Source organism: Mycetomoellerius zeteki, unplaced genomic scaffold, assembly GCF_001594055.1.
Source record: "Mycetomoellerius zeteki isolate Tzet28-1 unplaced genomic scaffold, Tzet1.0 scaffold174, whole genome shotgun sequence".
Lineage (NCBI taxonomy): Eukaryota > Metazoa > Arthropoda > Insecta > Hymenoptera > Formicidae > Mycetomoellerius > Mycetomoellerius zeteki.
Window position 1 is genome coordinate 2,738,894 of NW_017256696.1, and position 14,103 is coordinate 2,752,996.

Genomic DNA, 14,103 nt, shown 5'->3' on the forward strand with positions numbered 1-14,103 from the left:
GCGTCGGATTGCTGACCGTCGTTTCCGTCACGCTTCTATTAGCGCAACAATATTTACGGCCGAAGGTGGTGCACGCCTTGAAACCTCGCAAGGTACGTGCTATCGAGTACAGTCCGGTCCAAGATCTCGCCTCTCGTCTGGCGATGGCGCGAAGTTGAATGGAGAGTCACGACGATCACGTGGACTTACGCGTCCACGTGCGCGTGAATGGATAGTGTGTAGTGGAGTTGCACGAGACGTAGTAATGCACTCCATTCATTAAATGCTTTTTGAAGAATCGACAATATTTCTTATAATATATTTTATATCTCTTAAGTTTATATAAATTATGCTGGATAAAATATTAAATATTATAAGAATAGTATATCACTCATATTTTAATAGTAGGTATATCACTTCGGATATTTGCGGATTTTTCTTAAATTATTACAAAACGTCCTATAATACCTATGTTCTCAAGGTATGATCTCGAGAATGATCGAGCGAGAATAATTTATAATTAGTTCATTTTTTAAGGGAAATACTTACAAAAATTATATTTTTCACGTTTTAGTATAGGAAGGTTCTGATCTAAAAGATTTAGAAAAAAATATTTAATACAAAATAGTAGTATAAACTATTTATGAAAATATTTCATATAAAATTCAAGTACTTTACGATAATATCGGTAACAATCTTATAAAAAGGCAAGAAAGAAAGAGAGAGAGAGAGAGAGATCTGAAGGATATCGTTACATGAAATAATTCTAAAATAAAACGTGTTTGAAAAGAAGATGAATAACGCAAATAAAAATATTCTTATTTATTATATTATCCGGACTGCTATTTCTTCTAATGAAATGACTTCGATATCGCTGAATCCGCGGGTGAACCGAGATAGGGAAAGGGCGGCAGAGAAAGTACGAGATTCTTCGGCAGGTTTAAAAAGAAGTTCTGAGCGCGTCGAGAATGAAGGTGCCCGCGATTGATCTCGTTCGATCTTCGGTCGTGAAACCGAACGTGTAGGTACGCTATGTTAATAATATGGCCCGAAGGAAGCGGATCGGCTTTTGTGTCAAACGATCTTCAAGTGTATCAGCGCCACGCCCTCCGAACGATCACATAGTCGATACGGCTTAACCAGTTTGGCTTTTTGAACGTCTCTATTACGGCCTGAGAATCCTGAGATTCTTCCGAAAAGTAGACCGCAGTCGCAGTATCGTAAACTATAAAATTACGTTAGGTGACTCATTTACATATCGTGTGTGAACGTTATTTAAGAAACTATATTGCAATAAAGAATGAAAATATTTCTCGAAGAGTATTTTTAAAAATCATTAATTGAGAATTGGTACATTAATTAATATCTCAGCATTAGAGATAATATCTTTTTTATTTTATCAACATTCTAGACAACAATATTAAATATCTATACTTGTATTAACATTTTCAAATGATTTTTGTGGTATAATAATTAAGCGTGAGTTGATAATTTGAAACTTGAAATATTATGATTAATGAGTCATTGTATTTGCAATTAAATAATTTCTTTTTGAATACGTTAAAATTTCATGACTGTTTCTTTCATTTCGCATCTTTTTAACAAAAAAAATTAATTCTGAAAATATATAATATATAGGTATAATATAACGTATATGGCACATTACAACTTCCTTAATGTCAAGCTTTCAATCACAGAGCACTGTTAATGCCTCGAAACATTCACTAACGAGAAACTTCTTAACTGCTCGCGCGCTCAAGTTGAACGTTGACATACGCGTTTCATCGATCATGCGACGCTTTCGAGAATGCGGATGCCTTCTAGGGACATTCCACGTCTTATAAAACGAAGCAGATAAATGACCGACGCTTTGCGCCGCAGTTCGCAGCCAAGCTGCATCTGTGCATGCAGATGCACCCGGCCCTTTGCCACGAGACTCCCTAATCCGACTGCGATGTACCCTAAGTTGTTTCCTTTCCACACCTCGCAGAACGTGTATCCATTAATTATCCCGCGTGAGAACTTGGGAAAGTTGCATCGTGTTCTTGGCGCTTGAATTCCGTACCATTTATAAGGCAATTTGACCAACTATAAATTTATATTTGACACATTTCTGATTAACATGATTTATATGCAAATAATATTCTCAGCGAAAATTAACAAAAATTTGACAAATTCAGCCGTCGTTTTGAAAAATCGATGAGATAAGATTTAATAAAATACGTAAATTAAACTTGTAACAAACAAAGCTTCGTTCCTAACAGATGTTCTTTCAATAGTGTATTTGAAAAATTTCATAAAAGATATAGAACGTTTATGACAAGTTATTTTTTAATATTAAATATCTTATAAAATTTTCAACTATAAATATACAATTATATAGATTCTAAAAAATATTCTCTTAAAATAAGATGTCTTTGTAATTTTATTGAAATATTAAGTTTGCAACATAATATTAAGTAACTTTATAAATATTCCATCAATTGAAAACATGACTAAGTACAATTTTTCTTTTGTCGCACTTCTATTACTTTCATAGAAAGAATATCTTATTGTACGGAAATACCTCTTGTTTCATTTATTCGTATTCATTCGATTTTTTTCAATGTAATTTAAAAACCTAAGATAGACGATATTATCTTGACTCCAAAATTGACGGAAAGCACCTTATACATTTTAAGCAATTGCACGCGCAGCGGACATGTTAATCGCGGTAGTATATGCGTACAGTACACGTTTGACATTCTAACATGCCTCGTCATAGTCATCACATCGAGACTTGTGTGAGGATCCCGAAGATACTCTCTGACCACGTCGCTGCCAAGAATTCGGCGAGAATAGGGCGTCCGCAAGAGTGCCAAAATGTCATACTACGTGAAATCGCACACGTCGGCACATAATTTACACGGAACATCCAAATTATTTTCCGTGGTCAATTTATTTTGACATGAAACCATCAAAATGTACGAATAGTCCGTACACTGGTATCGTATGAATTTAACAACACGCAATTATGCACCCATACTCACTTACTCACTGTATATGAAATCGCTTATTTAATTTCTTTTGAAGATGTGTAATTAACGTCACTAATAGAAGCATTGACAGATCAAAAAGTCAGGTTCGCAATATTTGAATGAATAAAAAATGTATCTAGATAACAATCGGAGAAAAACTAGATACTACTTTATTGATAATTTTGTAAAAATCTCCGCATTATTCTAAAGTCAACTTGCCTCTTTTATCGAAGCCCCGGTCTTCCCTTATAGATGTGTGTTATATGTTGTGTTTTCATTCTCTAGATGGAGTTAAACATAAATAATTTCTTGTATTCAAAAATACGAACAATTACTTATAATTAGACACAGAAATGGAAATAGGAACATACGTACTCGCGAAAAAAAGCGAATTTTTGGAAGTAGGATTTGAAGATTGTCCCCCACATAGGGGAGAGTTGCCGAATGCGTACCACTTAACCTACTTTTTATTATATTTTCCATTTGGCACTGTTTTGTATGCAAATGAACATTAGAAATTGTAGCTTGAGATTTTGGACGCTTATTATTACATGTTTAACTTTCCATCAATAACAATTTAATTTGTTATAAGTCTTTTTGTAACATGCTGCAAAAGATATGATTTAAGCAACCGGTCGCCTAAATCGTACCTATAGATATTTTTTATCGTATTTCTTTTGAAAGTATTGAATTTATGAATAAAAACAATTAAAATTAATAAAAGAAATCATTAACTAATACCTAATAATTAATACCTAATTTTATTAATTTATTGAAGAAAATCAAATATTTTATAATTATTAAATAACAATAATGAAAAAACAAATGACACCAAAATAAAATTGACTTAAATATATTTTTGCACTTGACATTTATATATCAATTATTAGTTTTATTATTGTCAATTATCAGTCTTGTTTTTTGATGATACGATTTAGGCGACCAGTACGCATTTGGCAACTCTCCTCTTAATTGAAATAAACATAAATTGTATTATAATTTTGTTGGACCATTAAAATAATTTTGTAAGAATCTCAAGTATGATGAGAAATACTTTAAAATGTTTGACATTCTAACAACCATCAATTTAAGCGTTCTACTTAATATTTTAATACGTCTACTATATATACAATCATTTTTAATTCGTGAAGATTAATTGGCCAGACAATTCAAAAAATTTGTATGTCATATAATTACAATAAAATTTATTATTAGAACATTTATTGTGTATCGCAATCTACTAATATGCAATTGCAATCACGTAGAAGTAATGATGAAGTATACTGACTGCGATGCACTGTTCGCGAAGCCAGTTAATCTTGCAAAAATAAACTTTGACCATGTTGTCCATCGTTTCTGTCGCCTTTATCCGAGTGCGTAGGCTGTTGCAACGCGGAAAGAGCGATCGATATCAGAAATGTAGATGCATATGTGGTATCGCGGTATGGCTCATTGAATACGATTCAATACGAAATAGTGCGATATGAAACATAGACAAAATAATTGAACAAACTATTTAGCAAAAAACAAATCATCTTTTTTATCGTATAGAACGTTTTTTTAATTTATTGAATATTTATTAAGTTAGATAAAATTATAAATAATTATGATGACTATTCTATCCTAAATTATATCAACATATTCCTAAAGCTATAATAAATAAAAATAAATCTAAACCAATACCAGACTCATAAAATGAATAATCGCGTGTTATCAAATTTGTATCAATGTATTACTATTCGTACATCCAAATGATTTTTTTGCATCTCATAATTGTTTAATATTATTAGACAAATGAAATTTTTAATAAAAATTACAAATAATATTGATATTGAAATAAAACATTTAATATGAGATGTTCAATTAAATTAAAATAAAAAATTAAAAAGCTTCCCTATTGAATCGCATTTCGATACAATCTTGAGTTAAGAGTGAGTCCTCAACATTTTCATTGAATATAAATTGTTCAGTGGACAAAAGAAGGGAGAAATATATTATCCGATATATTGCACGTTATTACGAGATGCGGTACAACGGGCACAACATTATCATCACGCATTACGTATGCGGAGGCATGTTTGACGAGCGGTTTGCGATAATAGGCTGGGTTTTCCTTCTATCGAGATGCTCCTATCAACAATATCCACAAGTCCTTCTAGACCAAGATTCATTATAAGAGGACTTCTGTATGTATCTAAGCATACGTAGAGAGATCAGAGTGCACAGCGGAGGTCGTCCAATCAGAAATACTTTTTTTTCTAATAGAAAAAGTTTATACGTTTGAATATCCGTAATTGATCAACCTTTTCATGATCGATGTGCTTTACACTAATTGGATTTCAGTAGAATTATTCGTTATATAAATAATTACATTTTATTGTAAATTCATATTTGATTTGCATATTGTATCAAAATTATTGTCTTTTATTTAATTAGTACTTTAAATTATTAAAAAAAAACAATTTTATATTTTTAAAACTTGCATATTTATGTAACTAATTTAATTACAATTAAAATTAGAGCAAAAGAATAATATTTTATGTTTTAATTTCTATACATTATTTTGACATTTTGATATTTTTTTTACTTAAAATAACAATACCTTTAAATAAACGTTCAAAATGTTATGCCATTTCAAAATAATAAACGATTCGTGCATGTATTCCAAGCAATACATCTTTTCTTTCATATGCCTAAGCAATCATTATACAAAAAACGTTTTACCAAGCTCTGTACAAGTTACGCGCCATTACTCATATCAACGTTTATGTACGTTTATGCACCCCTGTCTTCCCATCAACGTTTGCAACAACACGATCGCTCGTGTACCCCGAATAATTCGGACGCGAGAGAGTGATCGATCAGTCGCGTACACACCTTCGTACGTATTATCGACGATAAACGATAAATCAGATCTGGGCTTCTCGACACGATTAAAGACCTCGAAAATCGTCAGGACACGCATGTGTGCACGTGTTGCGTCCAACACGATGCTATCCGATAGGTACTGCTTGTCGATTCTTCGAAGGAAGTCGAACAGGAAGGATAATTAATACTGAAGAACATCCAGTCAGGATATTACTTAGAAATAAAAAAAAATAAATAATTCTTTCGCGAAATAATTTTTACTGAAATTCGTTCTTTTTCCAAAGAAAACTACTTTCTTTTTTAATTCAGTTTTTCCTAAAAAGAATTTTTTTTTCCAGAAATCTGCTTTAAAAAATATTTTATAGGAATCTTTAATAAATAAAAATATTTAATAGAGGAATTAAAGTTCTCGGTTTTAAATTTAAATGTGTAAAATAAAATATTTAAACATAATATATATTCAACTTTTTTATATTTTTTTAACTAAATCATATTTTGCTTTGTTAATTTGATTTTCCATTCCGCTTTCTATAAGATGAAGATAAATGATTTTTGCACCTTTACAAGCGTGTGTTGTAGGCAGTGTGTTGCCGACTAAACATTTCACTACTGTCCTCAAACGTGCACACAATGCGTTACCAAATGATAATCTGGCGATAAGGTATGGGATAAGAATTCCGCGATAGGACATGTGAATGTAGCCTGATTAACCTTGTGATAGTATCAATCGCGTGGGTAGTCGCCGACGTGGGCGTGAATGGATTCTACTTTCGATCGTTTTTCATGTTCATAATCAATTTACGCGTATCGTGTGACAAGCTACCTGCGACAGAACGTTAATCAAAGACATTTTCAATTGAGATGCGTCCAGACACGTCTGCGAAAAATACAATCGGTTATCTTGAGCGTTGTAGTTTTGCTCGGCGAAGGACGCTGAATAAATTAAAACAGTAAAAAAGCATTCAATCTTTTTGTGAAACATAAAAGTTGACAATTTCATTTTTCATAATTCGTTGGTAAAATATTTCTTAATTTCATTTCTTATGCCACAGAGTATTAATAAATTCGTTAATATTATCGCATTATATATATGATCTGATAATAGTTAATATTCATCCTAAATTATTTATCTTCGCGCTATTTTCTCAATAGAGACAGACAATTACGTTTCAGTAGGTACATACATTGTTATGTTAACAGGCATATTTCAGACATAGCGCTTTCGACATTTGAATCAAAATATAACATAGGAGTCTTTGAACTATGATGAACTACAGTAAAACGCTTGTGTCAGTTCTATAATAATAATAGTGCTGACCGAAATTTTGGACGTCAGCCATTGCGAAAATCTTGTTACGTTCGGACAATCGCATAGAAACTCACGAGTAATCATGAGCCTCAACCGTGAAATTTTCGGATATATGATCGTATCCTCTTTACGTTAATTGCTGTTTGTAAATATATGTCTCCCAAATATTTAGCATACAATTATTTGAAGTTAGAAGAAGTTAATATTTTAATTATGTTTTTAATTTCCGTACATGCTTTTACTTCAAAAAAGATATAGACGCCCAACATAAGAATTTATTAAATAAAAAAATTCATAAAAATTTAAACGATTAGACTGTTTAGATTTTTTGAATCTTTAAAGAATAAAGTATTTTTCACTCTTGCTCATTTCTCTTATAATTTTTCATCAATTGATATCCGTTCCTTTGTAATGATTTCTATAATAAAACACAAACAAGAAACGTAAACAGACAACACCAAGTTCAAAATCAGGACATAAGATATCTTTTAGGCCAGTATTCCTATTTTAAAACCGTCTTATGTAATGTCTTAAGATGCTAATACTCTGTCTTGGCTTATAACATCTTAAGATTGTACTTAAGATCTTAAATACAAATAAGCACCAACTACAAATACTGATCTTAAATTCTCGCAAAGATGTCTTATACCCCGATTTTAGACTTTTGTTTGGGGATTGTCTCTTCACATGGCAGACTATCTCCTTGCGATACAATCGATACCTACCGCATCGACGACGGACGCACCAAATCTCGTCGTTGAAGGGAGGCACGTCGAATCGCACGTTTCGGCACGACCCATGTCTCATCGGCCATCATCGCGGCGATGAGTTAATGCTAATGAGCGAGCGCGGCGATTCGTCTAAATTAATTAACGCTTCCTAAATCACCGTGAAATTAGCGCCAACGCGTGGGACACGGCACGTTGGGTGCCCATTATCCTGGGCTAATGGACCGATAGCAGTGTGGGTGGTGTTACGGGTATCCCGTGGGTATCCCATGGGGTTCTCACACGCGTATACAAACGCACCGACGTCTATCACGCGCGGTTTGCATCGCATGTAAGTGGACGCATGCGAAGGTGGAGCCGGTGCACATCGCGTGTTACCGCGCTATGCATCAACGACGAAACAATGCCGGTATAATTGAATATTTTGAGAGGATTATGATTTAAGAACCGCCGCCGGCCGACGAGAATCGCGTCTCCTCCTATCCCTCGTTTACTCCCTTCCCGTTTTCAGTTTACATATGTATACGATGGTTAACTAAGTGCGTTGCATAGGGAGTAATAAATAACGATTTGGGAATCCTCGTTGACTTCGACGAGTCTCGTCCATCACTACGATGGAGAGGGGCCGATTGGGGTAACCATCGATTTTGTAAATTCTAGTGTACTCGCGTTGTACAAATTTCACATCAACAAGTTTGTCATGCCAGTAACGAATATATTACACGATATTTTTTTTCTATTTGTTAGAATTTAATATTGAATGGGATTTTAACTACATTAAAAAATCTAATAATATTTACAGCATTTATTTAAATGAAAATTAAAAATTAAGGTTTTACTTTGCTTTCAACGTGGTCAATAATCGTGTAGTCATTCAATTATATTTTACATGAAACCAATTATACGTATGCGTTGGAACGAGTCCTTTTTTATCTTCAAAAACAGACATTTAACGATATGGGAAGAGACTAAATTTTTAAGTCTTATTGTATTCAAATTTCATAACCCGATAATTTGTTCATTGCCAGTCGTTTCGAGCATGGGCGGTTAAGATTGGTTCAAAGGTTGAAAGCGACATGGGCGAAACACAGCTACGAGAAAAGTGCCGAATCAGTTAATGATAGAGCGCTGCGCGATAATTTCAGGGTAGTTCACACGTAACACGCAACATGACAACGCTCCCGGATGATGGTAACATTTTTCTGCAATCGTGATACAAGATAACTAAAACGCTTCCCTATATTCCGGATATTATTCTGATTCTTATCTGACAATCAAAATACGCGCTGATAATAATATATATAAATAAATTTTTTTATCATAAAATACAAGATTTTATATTTTCTTAACGTTTTCGTGCAGTTTTATATATACATATTTTTTAACGTATATTAAGTTTTAATAATAATAGCAAGACTTAATTCATCATTTAATTCTAGGAAAAGAATTTTTCCGAACAGAGAATTTAAAATTCTCAATTTTAATGTATTAATAAGATACTTAATTGTTAAAAATTATACCAAAATATATTGCAGTTTTGTTGAAATATCTAAAAATTTTAATAGACAGATCTAAAAATAATTTTTAGATACTACAGCAAAATCATTCTTTCTTACTAAAAATAAGAAGCAAATGATCTCCATCTAGAGACCATCAAAATTTTATTATTAAAGTCAAATAAAAAATTTTTCCATTAACGTTTTATATAATTTCAAATCATTCTGCATTTTATGATAATGTCAATGTAACAATGTAGTCGATTGTTGCTTTCATCAAGATAGAAAGACTAAGATAGATAGAACTTTCCTCAGATTATTGAAGAATATATCTCTCCTCGTGACAGGGAACAGGTTTATTTCCCCCAAGAAATCGGTCGCCATGTATCCGAGCCACCTCGTACCAGCGTAGGTAACCAGAATCGCACATAGCGTGTACGCAGATACGAATCTGACTGCACCGAATGCACACACTATAGCGCAGCGCGCGGTATGCAATGGTCCGCATCCCAGCATCCTTCCACTACGACGAGATTCTCTTTTGCGCGACCACAAATCACATGACCCACCTTCCTGCGGCATCGTACGAACCCGATACAACCCGGCAATCGTTATCGAGTTCGCGCGAGATTCGACCGCGCCGTTGGTATTCTCTCGACGCTCCCCTCCGGGATCTCAAGGAGACGAGAGAAACGAACGATCTGCTATAGACGTAGATAATGCCGTAATACAATACCGGAAATAGAGAAAACAGTTGAGATAAACACGAGATAAATGGACAGCCAATGATTTTATCGTGTATGGGCGCCATATAGGGCAAAACTAGAACATATTCACGCGATTCATACAGAGATAATACGAACGATAACCTTCCTACACAGAAAGGTAACAATATGAAAAGAGAAGGAAGATTAGTTAAGTAATCAATCAAATAATGTAACACGCAGAATTTACCGAATATAATTTTATAATTAAGTTTCGATGTATAAAACGAGAGTAACATTAAAAAACCAATTTTCTCTAACTCACTAAATTATAGATAAATGTTAATATCATTTAACTATATTTAATATTATACGAATTTTTTTAAATTCTTCCAATAACAAATTTAGTAAATAATATCTTTCGTGTGTAATATTTATTCATTGATTAAATCAATGCAATATAAAAGACTAAAATATGAGTGGCTAACTGGCTAAGAATAAGTGTCATATAAAAATGCCTGATTTTTACTTCTCAATTCTATTTGAATAAGAAAAATGAGCAGACCGAGTATCAGAAAGTTTAGAATTAAATATCTACGCAGCGCTTAATCTATGTTACTCATATCGAGGAAGAGAAAACTCAACCAACTTCATTCGAATATCCAATAAAGTAGACCACTACAAGCCTCTTCGGACATTGAGACGATCAAGACCGATAATAACCACTACTCTCTTCTGTGAATTGGAAGGATCGATTTTATCGCGGAGCCAAAGTCAAGTCCACGGGCAACCCCTCGAAATGTTTTCGTGACCGATTAACCCGAGCAGAACCTTCCTCGCATTAGAATCACTCGGACCACCCAGTCTACATTTACGCGGCTATCAATCTGATTTGAGTATTTCGGCCAGCACGAAGCAATATACTGCAACCTTGTCCGCCGTTAGATCGGCTCTTTCCCCGAATCCTCGCGGCCGATATTACGAAGAGATACACGGAAATCGATTCACGTCCATCAAAAAGCGAATGAGCGTTTTATCAGATTTCAATTAACGCTACGAACCGCTTCGCGTTAAATTCTTTCAATCTTCGGAATAATTTTAGCTTTATTTTTGAGCTATATCCTTGAGATATCCTCATTCGAACAATGTACATTTTTCCTTTTGCGAAATCACAAGTTGATACTAATTGCTGTCAGACTTTAGCACGAATAACAGATGTATTTTTCACTGCTACAAACATGGATATATATTTCCATAATAGAACTGCAGATTTCGGCATCATTATTCAAAAAAATTATAAATTATAAATAATTTTTCATGAACTATATAAATATATTTCTAATAAATACAGTTTATGTAATTGTATGTCTTTTTTACAAGAAATCAAATACTTCTATTATATTATGTATATTGCAGCAATTTAGCTTAATATTATCACACTTAATATGATAACAAGAACCGTTTCATCGTTAGTAATGAGACATTTATAATTTATATAAGAATAAAAAATATAATTTTATACCCCTGGTGGGACTCGAACCTACAATCCCCGGTTTAGGAGACCGATGCCTTATCCATTAGGCCACAGGGGCGATTGTGGGTTAAGCGCTTTAGTATGCAATTCACGATTTAGTCGTTAATCTATGTAGATAATGATTATTCTAACTAAGATGCATATTGCATAAGAAGCTACTTTCAAATCTAATAATTATTAATCCGAAATATTATTTAATTTTATCGAAAAATCTTTTGTTGTCACATTCTCTGCTAATGATTATCTAGATCTCATCCCTACTTAACATTAATTTTTCTAATATGATAAAATTTTTGGAAATACATTTTCTCTGCGCTAAAACATTAACTATTAAATTGACATATTAAAAAAATCAATACTTATGAATCTATTTCATTTAGAGTAATGATAAATATTAACTTAACAAATAATACTTTTTGAGGAATAAATACTAAAACGGATAAATCATGTATACAAAATTTTAAGTTCTTAAAAAATTTGTTATCTCTAAAGATGCATAAAATTATAACATATAAAATCAGATTATCCTAATAACGATTATCTTAGTAGAGCCGATAGTTTCTTTTCCATGATGAGACTGTTATCGAACTCACTGTTCGCGCAAATTGAAATTTGTAATCTTGAAAGGTCGTGGTTAATTCTCTCTCTCTCTCTCTCTCTCTCTCTCTCTCTCGGAGTTGCGTGTATAAATATCCATATGCAAATACATGCAGACGAAACTACCGCTTCGTGAGCAAAACTGCTATCTGATTTCAATTTCCTTCAGTAATCTTGGCGCCACCGTGACTTGCCATAAATGTGATGATCCGTAATCATCGTCCATATTCGTTACATTACACACCGACGGCTAGGCATGTTCGTATGTGTATTCGGTGGCCAAATAAATGCGGTAAACGATATCGACGCTTTTAACATCCGTATACATAATTTGAAATTTCGAAAACTCAATATGTTCATGGATTTAGTTCGAGACAAAATTACTATCTTTTTTCATAAATCTAAAATTTTAAAAATACATTACCTCCAAGATAATTAAAAAATTTATAACATATGCATTTATAAGTAAATACCTTAATACGATATAAATTATATTTTATATAATTTATTCATGCTGATATATGTATTTATACGTGAAAAAATTGTTGATACATATATATCTATATAAATTGTATTTATTACACTTAAAAGCTGCTATATATAAAAAAATTAATAAAGATTACGATGAATTAATATTTTCTTCGTAATTGCTTGTTTTTCTTTAAAGATACATTCTTGGAAACCGATTAAAAATTAAGTAACAATTATTTCAATACTTTTAAAACTATGGAAATAATATTGCATGTTTGTGAAGATTATACTAATTTAAAGTCCGCGAGATTCTTCCCCATGGGTGATGCAAACATGTCGAGATTCCCATGATAATCTTAATTTTACGCATACCGCGTAAGAATACGTTTACATATACGAAGTATGAGTATACACGCATATGCTTCGTCAACGTCCGAATATATTAACACTTCAGTAGTTAGAGAGTAGCTCATTATTTAAATTGGACTTCACGAATTTGTATCACCACTTGAGATTACAACGTCAATAATAACGTTGCGTGGCAAGCGTAAGAAGTGTGAACTGAAAATAGTTTATTACGGAAATAATTTGGACTCTGATACTTATTATTGCAATTAATTTATGTATAAGATATAAAAGTAATTAATTTTTTACACACATAATGCAATAGATAATATATATTTCATATATGCAAACGCGATACAATAATGTTTGATAATATTTAGAACTTTAAATTTTAAGAGACAATAGAAACAAAACAAGAAGAAAAATTTCAATTTATTTTGTATTAAACCTATAATATTTTTTTAAGATCTCTATTATCACCACATAAACAAATTTTTGATAGTCTAGATTATCTCGATCTAGATGCTGTTCTAATATTATAAAATCGTCTTACTTTATCTCGCACATCGCCTGATCGCCGTGTAGAACACAAGAAAAAGCGTAGTGCTTCAAGGTCTACCGCATTTTCTCCTCTCTCTCAAGATGACGCCTCCGTTTAACACCCATCCACAAAAATCGACAGCCGGCGCCTGTTTCTCTTGCGCGAGTCTCGGACAGTGATGTCTATCGTCGTCGCCCCTCACTACCGATTTAAGCTGAGAAACGAGGCGAAACAACTTCGAGGAAATTATTTCTACGCGACCGCGTCGCGTGCTTCTTTATTGAAAACTATAAGCAGCTGCGAGGAGGGGGAGGAGGAGGAGATGCGAAAGGGATAAATCTAGGTGAGAACTAGGGAGAGGAAAAAGGTTCAACGGGGCCTCTCCATGATGCCCGCTGGATATCGGCGAAAAAGAAAGAGAAGAAGGGAGGTCCGGGAGGACGAAAAGAAGTGGCCTGGTCTCTCTGCACTTAGCATAATGTTCACCACGCCTGTCATTATACCCTCGACACCA

At 33.2% G+C, this 14,103-nt stretch overlaps 1 protein-coding gene and 1 non-coding gene across 2 annotated transcripts in view; one reads left to right on the top strand and one right to left on the bottom strand.

Moving 5' to 3' along the window:
- LOC108721606 (Mitochondrial calcium uptake 3) overlaps positions 1 to 14,103 on the top strand; it is a 28,029-nt gene that overhangs the window by 130 nt on the left and 13,796 nt on the right. Inside the window, exon 1 of the mRNA XM_018446248.1 lies at positions 1 to 92. This exon is cut by the window's left edge and continues 130 nt beyond it. Coding sequence (XP_018301750.1) covers positions 1 to 92 — 92 coding nt within the window. The remainder of the gene's footprint in view (positions 93 to 14,103) is intronic.
- Positions 11,621 to 11,693, bottom strand: TRNAR-CCU (transfer RNA arginine (anticodon CCU)). The gene has a single exon. It is a non-coding gene; the product is annotated as a tRNA-Arg (tRNA).